The 19219-nt window shown below is 53.2% G+C and overlaps 1 protein-coding gene across 5 annotated transcripts in view; it reads left to right on the forward strand.

Moving 5' to 3' along the window:
- The window catches only part of ADAMTS14 (ADAM metallopeptidase with thrombospondin type 1 motif 14), a 39109-nt gene that overhangs the window by 15551 nt on the left and 4339 nt on the right, over nucleotides 1-19219 (forward strand). For 2 of the 5 annotated variants that reach the window (XM_030031057.1, XM_030031061.1), the window contains exons 5-21: nucleotides 2130-2213; nucleotides 3870-4026; nucleotides 9093-9198; nucleotides 9364-9507; nucleotides 10429-10561; nucleotides 10700-10813; nucleotides 12401-12549; nucleotides 12778-12953; nucleotides 13776-13909; nucleotides 14117-14240; nucleotides 14377-14460; nucleotides 14617-14780; nucleotides 16330-16495; nucleotides 17648-17780; nucleotides 17906-18113; nucleotides 18495-18621; nucleotides 19067-19177. In XM_030031057.1, coding sequence (XP_029886917.1) covers nucleotides 2130-2213; nucleotides 3870-4026; nucleotides 9093-9198; nucleotides 9364-9507; nucleotides 10429-10561; nucleotides 10700-10813; nucleotides 12401-12549; nucleotides 12778-12953; nucleotides 13776-13909; nucleotides 14117-14240; nucleotides 14377-14460; nucleotides 14617-14780; nucleotides 16330-16495; nucleotides 17648-17780; nucleotides 17906-18113; nucleotides 18495-18621; nucleotides 19067-19177 — 2314 coding nt within the window. The remainder of the gene's footprint in view (nucleotides 1-2129; nucleotides 2214-3869; nucleotides 4027-9092; nucleotides 9199-9363; nucleotides 9508-10428; nucleotides 10562-10699; nucleotides 10814-12400; nucleotides 12550-12777; nucleotides 12954-13775; nucleotides 13910-14116; nucleotides 14241-14376; nucleotides 14461-14616; nucleotides 14781-16329; nucleotides 16496-17647; nucleotides 17781-17905; nucleotides 18114-18494; nucleotides 18622-19066; nucleotides 19178-19219) is intronic. The other 3 variants (XM_030031060.1, XM_030031058.1, XM_030031059.1) reach the window with 3 other exon arrangements.

The following is a 19219-nucleotide window of genomic DNA, read 5'->3' on the forward strand; positions in this document are numbered from 1 at the left end:
GCTGGCGGTGAAGGAAAACGCATAAAGATTTGGGAAAGTGAAGGAAATGGCTGTGTTTTTCCTCCTTGTTCCCCTCAACTGTTCCCCAGGTCCAGCTCTCCAGTTCTTCAGGGCCATAGCATATTTTTCATTTCTCCCTCTCTCCCCTCCGTTTTCTTGCCCTTTTATATTACTTCTCATATGACACGCATTAAGGCTGAAATATTTTTGTAAAAGGTCAAACTCCTGACGTGGGACTTCTCAGATCCACTAACGTTTTCTCCAGGATGCCAAAGCCTCCTACATCCCAAAACCCAGGGCTGAGTGTGACCCCCCTGGGGTGTTGCAGCTCCTTGCTGGGACGGGTGCTTCGTGCTTTGGTGGGAATGTAGGTATGAGTAATGTTTGCAAGCAGGAGCCCAGCTGCAGCTCTGCACGACTTTCCTCCCATCTGCGCGCATCTCCCACCAAAAAAAGAGAATTAGCATCAGAAGAAATCTATCATATTCTCATTATTCTTACAAAATGCCTTTAAAATGTACTGGTGTAGCGTGAAGGAGCATCCCAACCACGATAAGCAGGGGTGAGCTGAGGATGGGTCGTGCAGCGTTATCTTTCCACGCTGATGAAGAAATGACCCCGTGGGGCTTACAGCTTGTGCATCCAGAGGGATGCATTAATGGGGATGGACTGGCGATTTATTTATTGATTTATTTATTTTTTTAATCAATTTTACTACATTCAAGGCATGGCAGGCTCAGGACCTGCATTACCTCTCTGTAAAGCTCGGAGCCCCTCCACAGAAGTATTAGTTGCCATGGGGAAATGTTAATGCTGGGTCTTTGGGTTTAAAAATGGCCCGAGTGGGTATTTCAAATGGATACACAGCCTATAAATCGGGTGGCTCGCAAGGCACTTGTGCAGTCTGGGAAATGGCTGACTTGGATTTGGGCAGCGGTAAAGGGGTAGTTGTCACCCAACCCTCGAGTTCAAATGTAAGCTTAAAAAAAAAACAACCAAGGAATGGGGAAAAAAATAGAAAAGCTCCAGAAATCTGGCTTTATAATATTCATCCAGTCTGGAAAGCTATGATAGAGCTGAGGCGAATTATTTCTCTCTTGGACAAAGCTGAAAAAGTATATTTTAATTTAAACGTTAATTCTAGTCAATATTAAAAGTGGTTTTAGTTTGACTTCCTCGACTTCTGCAGTGAACCCCCATCTGTGGCAGCGTTCATTTTGGAGACTTCTGGGGAATAAGAAAGTCCCGTTCACTAAAAATCAGTTTTTTTTCCTGGGCTGTGTTTTCACAGGTGGGTGAAGGCTGGTACGGGATCTCCTGTGCTTGCATGGGTTTAGGGCTGCCCGCTCAGTGCCTCTCTTGGTGGCCGGCTGTCACCGTGCTCAGCTCGCAGGAACCTTTCTCGTCTGGGTGTCTTCTTCTCTTGGTAGCACTTAGGAGTAGAATTTGTTTATTCGTCCTAGAAACGCAGAAGGAAAAGGTTATAGCTCATTATTTCCTTTGCGAAGTCATTTTTAATAGCCGCCGTTGATAGATATCTTATTGACTCACAAGCCCTCCCTGTTCTTTTCCTTGTGTTGTCTTCTCCTGGGGTTTCGGAAGCAGTAGGTCAAATTTGACTCACCGGTATAACTGAGTAATGCCCTTGCTTTGATACGATCTCTCACCTCTCCCCAAAAAGCCAGTTTTTCTTTCCACCAAATGCAAGGATGCTGGAGTCTGAAGCGTTTCCTTCCATCTGAGGAATTCATACTCCGAAGGGGGCAATGGCTCATTGCGAGATGCTCGACGGCGGAGGCATCCCCTGTGGGAAACACAGCCCTCCTCCGCTCTCTCGGTGGGACGGGTGATGTCATGGTGTCATTGACCATCTGAGCCACCCATCCTGGGGAAATTTGGCTTATTCCAGCTTGGCTTTTTGACTTCATGGTTTTTACACGGGGGAGGGGGGGGGGGGGGGGGGGGGGAAGCTGGGTGTGGGAGGAGGGAGATGAGATCTTTGCACCTGGTCTTGTGCGGTCTTGGAAAGCGGGGTAGAATGCTGAACGTGGGAGCGTGGAGGACAGGAGGGGCTTGAGAGCTGGGATGGTCTTAACTTCTTCTCTCTTTTATTTCCCTGCCTTCTTCAGGTGGATGAAATTTATCACGACGAGTCCCTGGGCGTTCACATCAACATCGTGCTGGTCAGGATGATCATGGTGGGATACCGCCAGGTAAGTACGGCACTCAGACATGGCGAGGAGGAGATGCGATTCAGGCTGGCCCCTGCTTTTCGGCTGCTTTCCCGGCTTGAGCCCTGCCCTGTGAGGGAAGGAGGGTCACTGAAATGCAATATAGACACAGCAGGCAGCTGCTGCTTCTCCCAAGGCGAGCAAGCATGCAGCGGCACCGTGGCTTAGCATCTCATCACCATAACATTTAGCAGTTAGGTAAGCCCCAGCTTGGAAAAACGTGGCTGTTCAGGTCAGCCGTCAAAGCCCAAGTGACAACTGTGCTGAGCAAGGATGAATTTGAACCCTCATCCGGCTGGTTTCTGGAGCCTGAAGGTCTGGAGAGCCCCATAGCCGTCCCTGGAGAGATGGCAGGTGGCTGCGATCAGCCTTTATCTGCTCACTCTGGGGTGTGGGAAAGACCACGAAGAGGTTTCCTCAGAAGCTCTAGGGTGGCAGTAGGTGATGGGACAAATGTGGCTTCCCAAATTGGCAGAAGCTGGATATTAGTGAGAAGAAGCCAAGACCTGGATCTCCTATGTCCTGGGCTTGACTCAGCAGCCCTGGAAGGCTTCGCTGGCTGTCCCGCAGCTCTCGGGTGGCTTGGGCACAGACAGAAAAAGCACGGGAAGGTTTCCTGCGGTTTCTCAAGTTGCATTTATTTTTTTAAGGCTCGTCTGAGTGCGGCAGCCAAAAGATTTTCTTTAAAACAATGTGATTTGCTATACTTTTGGCGGCAAGCCCCTATCCTACATGAAGTGTTCTAGCAAGGGTATTAATGACCCAACACGGTGCTGTCTGTGTGTGTGGTCCACAAATAAGCTCCATTAAGTCTTGGAAAAAACCCTGCTTTTACACAGATCTCTTTGGCTGGCAGAAACCCAGTGCCTCCTAGAGACTCAGGGATGATCAGATGTTTGAATCCAGGCAATATCTCAGCATACCACTGTTTATGTCTGATGCTTCCTCAGTGAGTCCTCCTGTGGATTCTTGTCTCCCATCTTCCACTTTGTAGGATAAAACCTCCGTGGCTTCCACTTAAGGGCCAGGGAAAGGGCAATATTTCTTACCTTTCTTCCCACCACTGCGGCTCAGCAAGTACCTGCCTGAAAGCATCAATTATTTTATAGAGCATCATTTATTCTATAGAGCACAATTTTGCAAAATGCTAATCTTGAACCAAAAAAAAAGATGAAGGGTAAGGTGACTGCTATAAAACAGTCCTGGACCTCCACCTGTTTCCTGTTGGGGTCTTGGTCTCTGTGGGTCAAGTTTTACAGGGGAGCATTGCTCTGCTCATCGTCACGAGATGCTGATGCTCAGCATCTCGATGAGGAGCCCGTGCAGGATCTGGGAATCCGAATCCTCTTTGCTTCCCTTTTATCTACTGCTGCCCTGAGCACTTGTGTGACCAAAGAGGGTCGTATAGTCTCTTGTACCAGACCACATCCGTTTGTGGGAGTGATTTCTTAGCTGTTTTTAAATAAAAAAGTGCAAGATGCTTTGCAGATGCAAAGTGGGGTGTTGTTGCTTCTAATGATGGAGAAGCACTGCTTTGGAGTCTTTCGAACCCCAAAACTCTTGGAAGGTTCCTTCTCCTCCACTAACTTACCAATCTTTTTATTTATTTTTTCTTTTATTTTTTAATTCTTTACCCAGTCAGTCAGCCTGATAGAGCGAGGGAACCCGTCTCGGAGCTTGGAGCAGGTCTGCCGCTGGGCTCATTCGCAGCAGCGCTCCGACCCGGAGCACGCCGAGTACCATGACCACGCTGTATTCCTCACCAGGCAAGATTTTGGTCCCGCAGGTATGCAAGGTACTGTATTTATCTCGATCAGGTATGTGCAGTTTGCTGGGGGAAAGCCAGCGAGGGGAGAGGATTTCTTGCAAACACAGTCTGTTTCTTGGCCAGCAAGGTCCAGAAAAAGGTTATAAAAATTGGTATTTGTTTTATGTGACGTAGAAGAAAGACAGAATTCATCCAGAGCATCAACCTGGACGGATTAAAAAGTCATCTTTATTCATTCTGCCCTTACTTTGGTTTCATGCACCAATCCTCCCTTTGTCCCAAAGTGCCTCTAAAAGTTTAAAAATAACATAAAAAAGATGGAATACTACAGGGAGCTTCACGGGGCCGGTCAATCCTTTCCATCCTCTGGAGGACCTTTAAAACGTGGTTTTACGTGGGTCGGTTTCTTGGTCCTCTTAGGACTTGGACGTGGGAGCACTGAGTAAATCCTGGGCCAAAGAGGAGGTCTTACAGCAGTCTGCAGGGATGATGGCAATGGTCCTCTCACCCCCTTGGTGCAGAAGCTGTGCTGACATGGTCTGAGAAGTTAGAGAGCTAGGCAAAAAATTTAAAAAATTTGCAGGAAAAGCTTCTGGTGTTTCATGGCTCCATTAGAAAAGCAGATGCTTTGGTGTCATCACAAGAGGTGACTTCTCCCAGTTCTCCTGAGCCCGCTGCCTCCAAATTGCCATCTCCTCCTTCCCACACTGGTGGTAAGGTCTGAATTTCCCATCAGGAGGCTCCATGTGATGCCATGGACATGCTGGTAACGTCACACTGATTTGTAGCACGAGTCCTTCTGGCGTGCATGGGAGGAAGGAGAGATGGAGAAGGAGTCCTGTCCTCACCTTGATTACCTCCCTGAAAAGGGTCTTCCTGCAGCAGCTGATGAACTGCAGGAGATATCCAGCTGGAAGCCCTCTTGAACGTGCTCTTGGCCATCAAAGAGCAGAGCTTGGGTTGTGCCAACAGCCTTCCCATCGAGCTGTTGACCGGGGTGAACAGCGTGGGTGAAATACCAGGTTTTGTTTCATTTTTCTAGACCCTTCCTGGCAAAGCGACTGTGTCCAAAGGCATTGGGGAGAGGACCTTTTTTGGCATGTTGGCAGAAGGGGGAGCGTCATAGACTCCCCGTTGGTGGGAAGGAGTTGTGAGATCAGTGGAGTAGCCCTGCTCTAGGGGTGCTTGTTCCAGCTCCTTCCCCTTTTTCCCTGTGGATCTGGCTCCCTGCTTTTCACACATCTCTGGGACGAATGTTTGCTTTCTGCAGAAGTCCCTGTGGCTGCCGTGTCCTTGCCTGGCTGTGTTGCATGGCACAAAGTGCGGGTGCTCCTCACCCAGCGGGAACTGCCCTCTCGTTGGGCTGCTGGAATAGCAACACTTTGCTTACTCTTGCCTCTTTTCCTCAAAACAAAGTCCTTTTAGATCCCTATCACCCCTCTTCAGCTCAGGGCTACATGCGATGAAGGACCAGACTGTGGCACCTCCAATACTTGCTCATGGCGTGTGTTCACTGATGGTTCTGAGCGGCTTGCTGAGGTGATGGCAAATACCTGCTGGCTTCTTTAGCTACTGCTGTAGGATGTATGTGCAGGTTGGGAAGAATTAGAATTAGGATTAGAATTAGAATTAGAATCATTAAGTTTGGAAAAGACCTCTAAGATCATCAAGTCCAACCATCAGCCCAACACCACCATGCCCACTAAACCATGTCCTGAAGTGCCATCTGCCGTGCTCATATGTGCTCTGAAGCCGAGCTGAAGGCAGAGGTGGTCCTGCCCCCAAAAGACCCTTCAGCCTAAATCAACAAGCCAGGAGAAAGGAAGCCTTTGAGGATGAAGTTCTCCATGTCACAGGGACCTGGGAATGGAGCCTAAACGTCAAGACCGTTCTTAGCTTGATGCCTTATCACTCCTTACAGTTGTGTGCCTGATCAGCAACAGAGACGGGGCTGAATCTGACTCGTTAACCTGCGCAGTCCTCTTAGCCGAGGCTATTTCCATGCTGGCAAGCCAACCATGGTCCGTCACCGCATTGCCACCAGACATGGCTCATACCTCCCCCTGTGTCCTGTCACCTCCCCTTGGCCAGTAAACCAGACTGGTGGCTGGTCTAGCATGGCACCGGTTGTGGTCTTGCGGCGTAGCTGTTCTCCACTGCAGGTCCAAGCCGAGCCCTAAGGAGGTTTACAAAAACTTCTTGGTGCTGGCAACAGCCCTGTTCATGGCATCTCTTGATGGGGATGGGAGCAGTCACGGCCAACACGGAGAAATTTTGGAAAACCGATGCAATTGTTGCTTTGGGAATTGAGGGAAGCTGGAAGGTGTGAAGGGGAAGGGCCAGGAGGAACAGCTGAGGTACGCTGCCCTCGCACGTGGGTTGTAAATAAACCCCTGCCCTTCAAAGAGAAACGCCTCTCGGCGGTGGACAGATGGGTTGTAAATTATTAATTGCTGCTGCTGAAGCCCTGTCTAAACCAGAAGAGAGTGCCGTGTCCCTGTGTAGCGGTGGGCATGGGGGGCTTTCTGGCCCAAGCTGAAGGATGCTTTTGCTTAGATTTTAATTTGTTGCCCTGTAATCACCTATGGTTGGCCTTTGAGCAGGCTGGTGGTCCATGTAGAAAGTCAGAGAGGCTGAAAGCAGGTAGAAAGTGTCCATAAAGAAGAATAAAGTGCATTTGGAGGAAGCAAGGGACTGGCTGGTGTCTTGCCAGTATGGTGAGGACATGCCGCTTCTCCTACATGTGTGTCCGGTAAGCGTTGGCAGGCTAATCTGGTCTTTACCAATTAAGTGTTTTCCAGGTAGTTACTTCTTGCCATCATTCTCCTGCGGAGAACCCTTTATACTTCTTCCAGTTCTCACTGGGGTCTTAATTATGAGAGACCAGTGTCTGCCTTCCTGAGCATCTGCCTTTTCATACTCCTTTGTCCCATCTCCCATCCAGACATCCAGAGCCTCTTTGGTTGGGAATTTGTAATTCATCGTAGACAAAATATATTTTCTCTGCTGTTGTACAGAAAACTTTCCACATCTTTACTCTTTCTTGTGGAAAGTCTCATGGGGGGGGAACTTTTAAAATGATTTATCCAGGATTCGGCTCATTACTGTATGGTTAAACCCAATTATCTGATTCTCTCTCTCAAGCTCTTAGTTTGGCCTGTTACCTTTTACTTTCCTTTTGACGGCAGCAGCCACTGAGCATGTCATTTCTCTGCTCTCTTTCTTAAGGTGTTTTAGTTTATTTGTTCGTTGGAGTAAGTCTTGTTGCCCACTTGAATGTGGGGAAGACGAAAACCCAAACACTTCCCCGTTAAATAAAACCCCAAGTGTATTTACTGCTTTGAGAAGATCCTTGCCGTTGCAGGGCTTTCCCTGAGGTTACGTGGTGTTTTGCAGGCAGAAGTGAACTTGCTCTGCATGTAATGAGAATCGGGTATTTATTTAATCTCGGGCTTTTTGCTCGGCAACTTGGGTTCATCCGACTTCTCCTTCACTTGGAGCACAGGCAAAAATGCATCCATCGCTTCCCACAAAATACCATGTGAGTGAGCCCTTCAAAGGTTCGTGTCTGGGCTTGTTCTGAAAAATTAAGTTATGATGATGACAGAAGTTTCCTTCAGAAGTTCCAGTGCAGGTGGACACCCTGGAAAATCTGCTCAGCTGATAAAAAGAAATATTGAGGGAAATGCTCGCCCCAAACCCCCTTGGTTTTGCCTTATGCCTGGGGCCATGGTGACTTCTGGGTACCCAACAGTGCAGCAGCAACCCGTCCCTTGTCCCATCAGGCATCCGATCTGCTCAGTGTGCCCATAAAGTCAACTGCTGTTGACTTTAGGGCAGAGCTGTAAGAAACTTTGTATTTTTTGCTTTCATCTCTTGTCCTGGGCCAGCTGCGTGGTGCCGGGACCCATTTCATTCAGCTTGGGAATTAAGCTGAGCGCAACCGCATCCTTTCCTCTCCACCCTCTTCCAGGGCAATTAGTCACGAGTCGCTGGCTTGGTGCGGAGCAAGTGGCCCGCGAGGGCGGTGGCACGTGGGCTCCGTGGACCCCGTGTTTTGGCTGGGGTGTGTGCAAGAGGGCAGGCGTAGGGGTGTGCATCCACCCTCAGCTCATCAGCACCCCTCTCTGCTGCAGCTCAGCCTTCCTCTTGGCTCACTGAGCTTTCCTCTTCGAGCATCCCTATCCCCAGGGCAGAGTTATCCAGCATGGTCCTGCCCTGCTTTTGCCTCTCGGACCTGTAAGTCCTTCCTTCACTAACTTCCTTCCCCTTGATGCCAAAAAGGGTCAGTCTTTAAAAAAAAACAAACCACACATATATATATATATATATAAAAAATTTGGAAAGTAAATTCTAGAAGGTGCCAAGGAATTAATTGGGCAGAAATAATGTGAGGAAAAAAAGGAAAATAAACCAAAATCGAGATGATGCATTGCTGAATGGGCGGGGGGAAGGCTTCCCTGCCCACAGCTGCCCCACTGCACTGCACTTGATCGAGGGCTGGGGGCTGGGGAGGTGCATGGTCCTCCCCGGCTCTGTCTGGCGGGGGGGTGCCCCCGTGCCTGGGGTGCATGTGAGGGTGCATGGCAGGGGTCCCCCATAGCCGGCGGTGAGCAAGGCTGTATTTTTGGTGGGGCTCTGGGGGATACCTCACACCTTTCGTTCTCTCTCTTCCTTTCTTCTTTATTTTTTTTTTTTAATAAAGAAGAATGCGGGCGATGTAATTTCTGGGCTGGGAGGCGGTGGTCACTGACACCGATAAAGCACCCGTGGGTCCCTTTGCTGCCCTCGCGCCAGCCCAGGTGCGTTGGCACAAGGGCAGAGACATGCTGGCGAGACTCAGCATAACCTCAGCCTGCTTTTGGCACTGGCAGCCGGGATGGTCGTGCTGGTGAGCAAGTCCTCGGGCTGCCATCCAAGTGACCTGGGCGGCTCCTCTTCTTCAGCGCCTTCCTCTTCATTTTCTCCTCCTGTTGCAGTAAAGCCAGGCTGCAGGGGTTTTTGTTTTTTTTTAATTTTTCACTTTTTCACCCCTCTCTCAAAGGTTTTCTCTCTCCTCTCTTCCCCTGTCTTTCCCTTCTGTCTTGCCCCAGGCTACGCACCGGTGACGGGGATGTGCCACCCGCTCCGCAGCTGCACCCTCAACCACGAAGACGGCTTCTCCTCGGCGTTCGTTGTCGCCCACGAGACTGGCCACGTGTAAGTCACGGGGGCAGAGCTGGCTGTCCCCTTCGGCGGGGGGGACAAGCGCGGTGGTGCCCCTTTCTTCGCAAAAGGGACTTTCTGCTGGTGCGGACCCCTGGCATGCAATGGGCTGGCGTAAATCCCCCGGGAACCCGACTTTACACTGGCTTTTCCCACCAGGTTAGGCATGGAGCACGACGGCCAGGGCAACCGCTGCGCCGATGAGACCAGCATGGGGAGCATCATGGCACCGCTGGTCCAGGCCGCCTTCCACCGCTACCACTGGTCCCGCTGCAGCAAGCAGGAGCTCAACCGCTACATTCAGTAAGTCAGTTTTAATGAGGAGGGGATGTTCTCCCTTCAGACGGCATGACTGCCTGCATTTTGTACCCAGCAGCTCCTGCGTGAAGCGAGCAGTGGACAGGTCCCCGTTGGGAATGCTTGTTTTGCCTGGAATAGCAAAAACGGGTCCTTGGGAGGTTATTTTCCCTTTTTTCTTCTACTAACAGCTTTGGTTCCTTGCACAAGTCTGAATTGGTTTTGGGCTGCGGAGGCTGGAGGCAAATAGGAGCGTGATAAAAGCTGGTGATGTCAGCAGAGCAATAGCATGCAGAAGCTCTGTGCTGGTGGAGCCCAGATCCAGATCTCAAATATTTTTGTCGTTTGCTTTGGGCAGCCTGTGTGGTTTCCCCTTTAGGCTATAAAATGTTCTGTGCCGCATAATAAAAAGGTGTAGAAAGAGGCCAGCGGCTTTCTGTGCATCGGGGCCAAGAAGAGTAGTGGGAAAGCAGGTGACAGTGGTGGCACCCACTAGCACCAAGGTGCTCTGTGCCCTAGGGAGCCGCAGGCAGCGGAGGGATGCTTGTCTTTGGGCGACTCTGCACAGTTGGTCTTTGCTGGAAACAGGTTTTCCAGCGGCGGGTAGTTAGCATCAGCGCCAAGAGAATTCAGATTTCTCAATATCTGAATTTGGAGAGAGGTGGTCTTTGCTGGAAACAGGTTTTCCAGTGGCAGGTAGTTAGCATCAGCGCCAAGAGAATTCAGATTTCTCAATATCTGAATTTGGAGAGAGGTGGTCTTTGCTGGAAACAGGTTTTCCAGTGGCAGGTAGTTAGCATCAGCGCCAAGAGAATTCAGATTTCTCAATATCTGAATTTGGAGAGAGGGCTGGAGGTGAGGGAAGGGGCAAAGGAGGGAAATCCTCCATGGCTGACTCTGCTTTGCCTCTGCCTTGCACCTCTGCAGCTCCTACGACTGCCTCCTGGACGACCCCTTTGAGCACCAGTGGCCCACGTTACCCGAGCTGCCGGGCATTAACTACTCCATGGACGAGCAGTGCCGCTTTGACTTCGGTGTGGGCTACAAAACGTGCACGGCGGTGAGTAGGGGTTGCACGGCCTCATTGCCCCCCCCACCCCGGGATGCCCAGCCGGGCGCTGCGGGGGCGAGGAGGGGTGCCGTCAGCCTGCCGGGACTCCCCGCTGCCGTCCCAGCCCAGCTCCTCTGTGCTCCCCAGTTCCGCACCTTCGATCCCTGCAAGCAGCTGTGGTGCAGCCACCCGGACAACCCTTACTTCTGCAAAACCAAAAAGGGGCCACCCTTGGACGGGACCGAGTGCTCTCCGGGCAAGGTAGGGGCTGGTCCTGCCTGCCCCCTCCTCGGGAGGGGACAGGGACACCCTTGAGGGCAGCAGTCGGTGGGTGCCCCGGTTTTCAGCCGGCATTACTCCTTTTCCCCAGTTTGTGCTCAGATGAGGACTTTGTTTTTCTTCTGATCCGCCTGCTTCTGCGGAGAAGCGGGACTCGTTTTGTCACCTGGCAAAAGAGCGATGACGTCATTGCACATCCAACCTCATGATGTCATCAGGCTTTTACTTTAGGCTCTCTTAGTATGCTTGCTAGCACAGTATGAAAGCGTGGATATGTTGGAAAAGCTGCTGGCCCGTGTAGGTTTTGGGTGGTTCTTTGCCAGAGAATGGTTGGGCGTAAAGCATCCAACAACTTCTGATAAGTTTCTGTATAAATCCCAGCAATCTCGCTGAAAATGCAGCCTCCTTGAGTGCTTGAATGACAGTTTGCCAGAAGCTTCCAAAATGAGGCTTTCTGAAACGTGTACAGATGTGTTACACGTTGTGCTGGCACGTGGCTTGTTGCAGGGGACTGCAACATCTGGACTGGGGACATCCACGGGCTGGTCAGTGTTTTGCCCCTTCAGGGACCTTCCCCGTGTCTGTCATGTTGGCCACCGAAGGCACCGTTGGCTTTTCCCTAGGGCTGGAGTTAAACCCAGCTTCACGCCAGACATATACGTGCGTGGGAAGCTCTGGATTTCACTTACCAAAATGCCCAGCAGCTTGCTGCTCTGCTCTATGCAAAAGTTGGGGTTCATCCCCCCTGTGCCAGCGAGGAGACATCCCCAGGGCTGGTCCAGTCCCGGACCCAGGTGTAATTCAGTGCCTGCCCGAGGATCTGCATGGGTAGAGAGAGGCAGCTTGGTTGGAGAGAGAAAACCAGTCCAGGAACTCAAAAATACAGTGTTATGGAAAGAAAACCAAAGGGATTTGTTTTGCAGAGGGATCTTTGCATGTGCCAGCCTTGTGCCTTCAGTAGCCTTTCGCACGGGTTTGTCCTTCCACATCCTGATCTCTCCGTGTCTGCAGCTGTGCAGCTTGTGTATCATGTCTGGAGCAAATCACACCTCCCCTGTTGCCTGCTCTTCCAGCTATGATTTAAAAAACCAAAACACTTGCGAACAAGTAAACCCTGGAGAAAACCATGACAATGTAACCCAGCTGCCAGCTTCCCAGCTGATGTAAATCACCACTGCGCAGGCTATTCTATACCAGATTCAAGCACAGATGTGTCAGGAACCTGCCCTGCTTATCCCTGCTCCTCTGCTGCATTTTCTGCTGCAAGTCCTGTCCGTGGAGCTGTGCTGGGCTCTTGGAGCGAAGCCATGGGCTGCTTGTGCTCCTTAGTCGGTCCTGAAATGACCGCTTGCTCGTCCCCAGGCTTGCATGCCCAGGGGCCCGCTCCTAGTCCTGCTTCCAATGGGAGGGATGTGCCCGAGGGTATGATGAAGGGCACCTTCCTCCCGTGCTTTGCAAACTGCGAGCTATTTTTTTAGCGGTGTGGGTGCAGGAGGGCTCTCTTTAGTGGTGCCGAGTGCTTTGGAAGAGGCAGGCGTGGAGCTCGCCCTTCTTTCTCCTCCCTTCCAGTGGTGCTTCAAGGGTCACTGCATCTGGAAGACGTCGGAGCAGCCTTACAGCCAGGACGGCAGCTGGAGCTCCTGGTCCAAGTTCGGCTCGTGCTCCAGGACCTGCGGGGGAGGCGTGCGCTCGCGCAGCCGGAGCTGCGACAACCCACCGTACGTTTGGCCTTCACCTCCCTCCCTCCCTTTTAACAGGGGGTAAAACTGGAAGTGGCCGAGAGCCAGAAGTTCCTCGCTCTTCCCCTTGCGCGCTCGGTCGGCAGGGATGGGGACATCTGCTCCTGCGTGAGCTGTGCCACGCGTTCGGGTGCTGAGCTGCGTCGCGTTTCGACAGCATCCCCCTCCTCCCCGATGCTCTTTTAACCCACCCGCTTTATTTTCCAGCCCGGCGTATGGCGGGCGCCACTGCCCAGGAGCCACCTACGAGTACCAAGTGTGCAACGCCGAGGAGTGCCCGGGGCCCTACCAGGATTTCCGTGCCCAGCAGTGCTCCAAGCGCAACTCCTACTACACCCACCAGAACAGCAAGCACGCCTGGCTTCCCTACGAGCATCACGACGGTGAGCGGCGGCGGGTCCTAGCAAAGGAGCAGGAGCCCCGTTGCCTTCTCTCCCAGAGGAGGCCGTGCCGGTGGCTGTCACCGTGGGATGGAGACTGTGCCAGCTGCACAGAGGTTGTTGGGTTGTGGAAAGCTCCTGAGCTGGAAACGAGAGTGCAATAAGCCAGCATCCAGCAGCCGGGTCTTTAAAAATCAATCTCTTGTGCTTGCCTTCAGGTGTCACGTAGAGAAACCCAGACGTTGCTCTGGTTCCTGTTGTCTCAAAGCGCGGCAGAGGTGGGCTGAGAAGATCAGCCTGTGTTGAAACCTCTCCCTGCTCCTCCTGCGCTAGCAAGAGGAGAGCCCCTTGTAATGGTAGCCAGAGATTAATCCGTTTGCGCTACTTTAAAAGTTTTATCTCTGCTTTCCGCGTGCCAAAGCACGCAGAGGACTTGTTTTCCTTGGAGACGGTGGGGTGACGGTGCTGCCTCCTCGCTCCCGGAGCCGCAGTGGGGAGCGTGCCACTCCGGGCTGGGATGGGAGCCAGGTCCGCCTGCCTGGCTTGGTATTCCTCATGCACGCAGCCAAGCGTCTTGCATTGCAGTGTCACGTAGCGTGTCCCGTCCAGTTGCCTTCTCTTAATTTCCCGAGTGTGCTGGGCAAAAGTGCAGGCTCTTGAGCAGCAAACGGACGCGGCAAAATAAGGCACGTGAATAGCCTGGGCTTTGGAAGTCTGGCTGTGCTTAGGGGTACAAGCTGAGATGGATCTTCAATCACCCTAACGTATTTCCACAAACCCTTTTTTCCCCCCCCTTTTTCCCCTTTACTTTTTATTTTGCCGCAGATGCTCAGAAGTGTGAGCTGATCTGCCGGTCCGAGGGAACGGGGGACGTGGTGTTCATGAATCAGGTTGTTCACGACGGTACCCGGTGCAGCTACCGAGACCCCTACAGCATCTGCGTCCGGGGCGAGTGCGTGGTGAGGAGCTGACGGCTGCTGCACAACTGTCCCTGTCCTTTGCCTGTCCAGGAGAGAGCTCATGCATCCCCTTGACCCACTGCCCCTTGGGGACGCATGTTTTAGCCCGGGGACCGACCCTTTGTGCAGCAAAGGGGATGGCGGACCGATGGGATGGGCTGCAGGGATGTAACCCCGTGCTTGTCTTCTCTTCCCCACGGGTGACAGCACGTCGGCTGTGACAAGGAGGTCGGCTCCCTGAAGCAGGACGACAAGTGCGGGGTCTGCGGGGGGGACAACTCCCACTGCCGGACGGTGAAGGGCACGCTGGCCAAGACCCCCAAGCAGCCGGGTGAGCGGGCTGGATGGGTTTGGGAGCAGATTCGGTCAGGGTCGGCTGGATTCACGTATGGGTACCAGCGGGTATGTGTCTGGTTGGAGCAAACCTGCTCTTTTTCTTCCCTCCATCCTTCCTCCCTCCCTTTCAGCAGGTGTTTTGAAGATGTTTGAGATTCCAGCTGGGGCGAGGCATCTTCAGATAGAAGAGATGGAGCCGGCATCCCACAGCATCGGTAAGTATGCTATAATTCACCTCTCCCTTCACCCGCTACCTCTTTCTCAGACCTATTGTGACAATTCCCACCCAAAGCGTCTTATTTGGGTCATTCCAGTCCTTCAAAGGCAGTTACCAGAGGAAATGACGTTGAAATACCTCCTTTCTCCTCCAGCTGTTAAGAATCAAGCCACAGGTAACTTCATCCTTAACGCCAAGGGCAAAGAAGCCAAAAGCCAAGTGTTCATTGAGATGGGCTTGGAGTGGGAATACACCGTCGAACATGGCAAGGAGAGCCTGAAAACCAGCGGTCCTCTGCACGAGGCCATCAGCGTTTTGGTAAGCCTGGCTGACACATCCTCTGGGGATGTTGGGGACAACCATCCATCACCCAGCGGTACAGAGAGGGCAGGTGGAGTGAGATGGGATGTAAGAGGTGGTAGAAGGACTTTGGTAGAGAAAGGATGTAGGGCCTGCCATTAAAACCAGGGGAATGAGCTAGCCAAAAGCAAGGGGCAATGAGCTGCGTGCAAGAATGGCGTAAGGACGCCTTGCTCAGGTGCTTGCCTTTGAGTCCAACTGTATTTTGCTCTGTGCAGCAATTGCTTATGACTTCACGTCTCATTTTAGTTATACTGGTATTTTGGGGAGTTAGGGATTGGGTTCCCTGCGAAGGGTAGGTTTGCACTCGCGTCCATCCCCGTGGCCGGCGCTGGCTTTGGGTGTAGACTGTGGTCCTGCAGGTCAGAGGAGAGGCCAGGGGCATGCGACCCGAGGCTGGAGTTGGGATGTTTGGGCAGCGTTTTTCTCCACAACTGGAGAGGTACATTCCTGAAGGGTAGACTCTGTGTTCAGAGCCCACCTACTCATGGAATCATTTAGATTGGAGAAGACCTTCAAGATCATCAAGTCCAACCATCAACCATGCCCACTAAACCATGTCCTGAAGTGCCTTGTCTACGCGCTTTTTGAATACTTCCAGGGATGGTGACTCAACCACTTCCCTGGGCAGCCTGTTCCAAAGTCTGACAACCCTTTCAGTAAAGAAATTTTTCCTAATATCCAACCTAAATCTCCCCTGCCGCAACTTGAGGCCATTTCCTCTTGTCCTATTGCTTGTTACTTGGGAGAAGAGACCAGCACCCACCTCACTACAACCCCCTTTCAGGTAGTTGTAGAGAGCGATAAGGTCTCCCCTCAGCCTCCTTTTCTCCAGGCTAAACAGCCCCAGTTCCCTCAGCTGCTCCTCATACGACTTGTGCTCCACCTTCGTTGCCCTTCTCTGGACATGCTCCAGCAACTCCATGTCTTTCCTGGAGTGAGGGGCCCAAAACTGAACACAGTACTTGAGGTGCAGCCTCACCAGTGCCGAGTACAGGGGGACAACCACCTCCCTGCTCCTGCTGGCCACGCTATTTCTGATGCAGGCCAGGATGCCGTTGGCTGCCTTGGCCACCTGGGCACACTGCTGGCTCATATTCAGCCGGCTGTCGACCAGCATGTCCAGGTCTTTTTCCGCCGGGCAGCTTTCCAGCCACTCTTCCCCAAGCCTGTAGCGCTGCATGTGGTTGTTGTGACCGAAGTGCAGGACCCAGCACTCAGCCTTGTTGAACCTCATACAGTTGGCCTCAGCCCATCGATCCAGCCTGTCCAGATCCCTCTATAGAGCCTTCCTACCCTCAAGCAGGTCAACCCTCCCTCCCAACTTGGTGTTGTAATCATGTTGGAGGTAGTAACGGGGTTTTTCTCTCCTACTCTTGTGTTCTGTACTGTATGGCCATTGTTCACTTCTTTTTTTTCTTTGATCGCCTCGTCTTCCCTTCCCTCTCCCATGGCATCACTCCTTCCTCTCCTTCCCCCTCTCCGATCGTCCTCTCTCTGCCTGCAGGTCATCCCTCAGGAGGAGGAGGCGAGAAGCAGCCTGATGTACCGGTACATCATCCATGAAGACCTGCTGCCCATGATCGGAAACAACAACGTCCTGCTTGAGGAGATGGATTCCTACGAGTGGGCCCTCAAGAGCTGGTCTCAGTGCTCCAAGGCGTGCGGAGGAGGTAGCTTTCCCTTCATAGCAGCCTACAGCGCGTGTTTGGGAGGACACTTGGGTATGTTGGGCAGCGCGTGAGCCCTTTGGGGCATCTCTGGTTTGGAAACACGCAGATGCTGTTTTAAAGCGTTTCTCCCTAAGATCACACATTGCAAGGCTTTAGACCTAGACCTGGTACTGCTTGGAGGCCTGGCTTTCTTCTCCATGCCCATACCCATGTTCTTTGCACCTCTGTAATTTGGGGGATCTACCACATGGGAACATGAGTGTTAAAAACCATTATTGCAGAGCAGCTTAGGTGAGCATTTTAGCCAGTTTTTTTATGAAAACAGGCTTATGTGATCATGTGTGCATACCTTTGTCTATCCATGTAGCTGCGATGACTTTTGAATTCCTTGGCTGTTTTTAGCAGGATTTGAGCCAAGGAGTAGCAATCTTGCGGATGACTGGTGGTGGCAGGGGGTGGACCAGAGACCTCCAGAGGTCACTTCCAACCTCCCTGACCCTCAAATAACGGAGAAGACCTCGCGCTTCCACCTTGCACCGGCCAGCTCATGGCTGGAAGATTTTTGGGACTTGCAGAGTTGGAAAGCGAGCTCTCGCTGGCTCCCCAGACCTTGCTGCAGCCTGGCTCCCAGCAAGGCGGCAGGCAGCTTGTGGTTAAGGCTGGCTTAGCCCCGGTCTGGTCTGCTCCCAAGCAAGTGCAGCTTATTTGGCAAATTAGAGCAGTGCTTTGGCTGGGCTTGCAATGTGCTGCTTTCCCCCCCCCCCCCCCCCATCTGGAGCAATAAAGCTGAATTTTTAGCTTGCTAAATGCTCATGGGGCTGTGGTTGGCTGTCTCCACCAAGAAACTCTGATGTCTTGACCTGGGTTTTGGGGTGAGCAGCTTGGGGGAGGGAGGTGGTGGGGGAAGGCTGAGTCTGCTTCACCCCTCTCTGTGTGTGCACCCCACGGCAGGCTGGGTGACCCCAGGAGTCTGGGGGGTCTGGCACCCACACGAGCATCTTCTGCAAGCCTGGGTGAAGCACCGCTTGGGTCCCACCCGAGCGGTGACATCCGAGAGGACGCGTCCCAGCGGGGATGCAGGAGGGGACTGGGCAGGGAGCCGGTGGGACCCCCGCACCCGTTGCCTCACCGCCCATGCTCTGCCCCTCCCAGGCATCCAGTACACCAAGTACGGCTGCCGGCGGAAAAGCGACAACCGGATGGTGCATAGAAACTTCTGCGACAACGGCAAGAAGCCGAAGCCGATCCGTCGGCGTTGTAACCTCCAGGAGTGCTCCCAGCCAGCGTAAGTCCTCCCCGGCCGGCCCGAGGTGCTCCCATCCCCTCTATGGGGGGGGATGCCGGCCGCTTCCCGGGTCGGGTATCCCCTCTTAACGCCTTCGCCGTGTCCGTCTTTCCAACCCCTGGCAGCTGGGTGGCCGAGGAATGGGGTGCCTGCAGCAGGTCCTGCGGCAAGCTGGGGGTGCAGGCGCGGGCGGTGCAGTGCGTGCAGCGCTTGCAGGACGGCACCAACCGAACCCTGCACACCAAATACTGCACCGGCCAGCGGCCCGAGACGCGCCGGCCCTGCAGCCGCCTGCCCTGCCCCGCACAGTGGAGGACGGGCGCTTGGTCGGAGGTGAGCTGGTGAAGGGGGAGGAAGCCCCCCCCGACCGCACGGTGGGGTCGGGAGGACGGGTATAGGAGCTGGGTGTGAAGGCCACGTGCTTATAGAGCAGGCTGGTCTCATAGGGATGGAGATAAAGGTACAAGAGCCCGTGATTTTTTCACCAGAGTTTGTGGGGAAACTCAAAATTAGACAGGGGATATAGCATCCCTGTGCGCCCCAGCGGAGAACGTTTGGGGTTTGCTGGAGAGGGGGAGGAAAAGCCCTCATTAGAAAGCAGTATTCAGCCGAGGAGTCATTATCTGCCACTAAATACTCCTCCGGGGTGGCTATTGGGGCATGCCAGCTCCCCCCACTCCATCCCTGACTGTCTGTCTGTCTGTCTGGGCGCAGTGCTCGGCGAGCTGCGGGGAAGGCGTCCAGCAGCGGCAGGTGGTATGCAAAGGCAGCGAGAGCGGTGGGCGCTGCGAGGGGGACAAGCCGGAGGCCGTCCAGGGTTGCCACGTGGCCCTCTGTCCGGGTGAGAGGAGGAGGAGGAGGTGCGAGGAGGAGGGGTGGGGGGCACGCACCGGTGGGGACCAACCTTCATGCATGCCTCCAGCCCATCTTGGCTTCAGGGGGATGCCAGCAAAGAAGGTCGGGTTGAAAGTCCCTGATGCTGCTGGCAGAGAAAGGGTTAAACACCAGCCCAAATATTGCACTTTTCTGTTCTTGGCCCTGATATTTGCTGTAGATGGTTTTGGGTTTTCTGGCAGCGTGGGTACGATGGAGATGGGCACCTTGGAGTTCATCTTGGGGTTTTTTGGGTGGCTTAAGCGCTGGGCCAACTGGGTGCTCCGCAAGGGGCCTCATTTTGAAGGAGATCCCTTAAAACAAACAAAAAACGCCGCCAAAACCCCTCCTAAGGTATTTCAAGTGCCCCCAACCTCCCGTGGCGGCTGGGCATCACGGTGCTCTCTCCGCAGGAAACCTCTCCGGCATCACCGCCAGCGCCGACGCCGACGACCACGGCACGCCCAAAGGGCAGCGGGTGCCCCAGGACGGGGCCAAAAACCCTGTTAGCAAGATCTCCTCCAGTAAGTGGCCCTGCTCGGGTAAGGATGATGCTTCCCAGGAGA

The sequence above is a fragment of the Aquila chrysaetos genome, chromosome 11 (genome assembly GCF_900496995.4).
Source record: "Aquila chrysaetos chrysaetos chromosome 11, bAquChr1.4, whole genome shotgun sequence".
In the NCBI taxonomy this organism is placed as follows: domain Eukaryota; kingdom Metazoa; phylum Chordata; class Aves; order Accipitriformes; family Accipitridae; genus Aquila; species Aquila chrysaetos.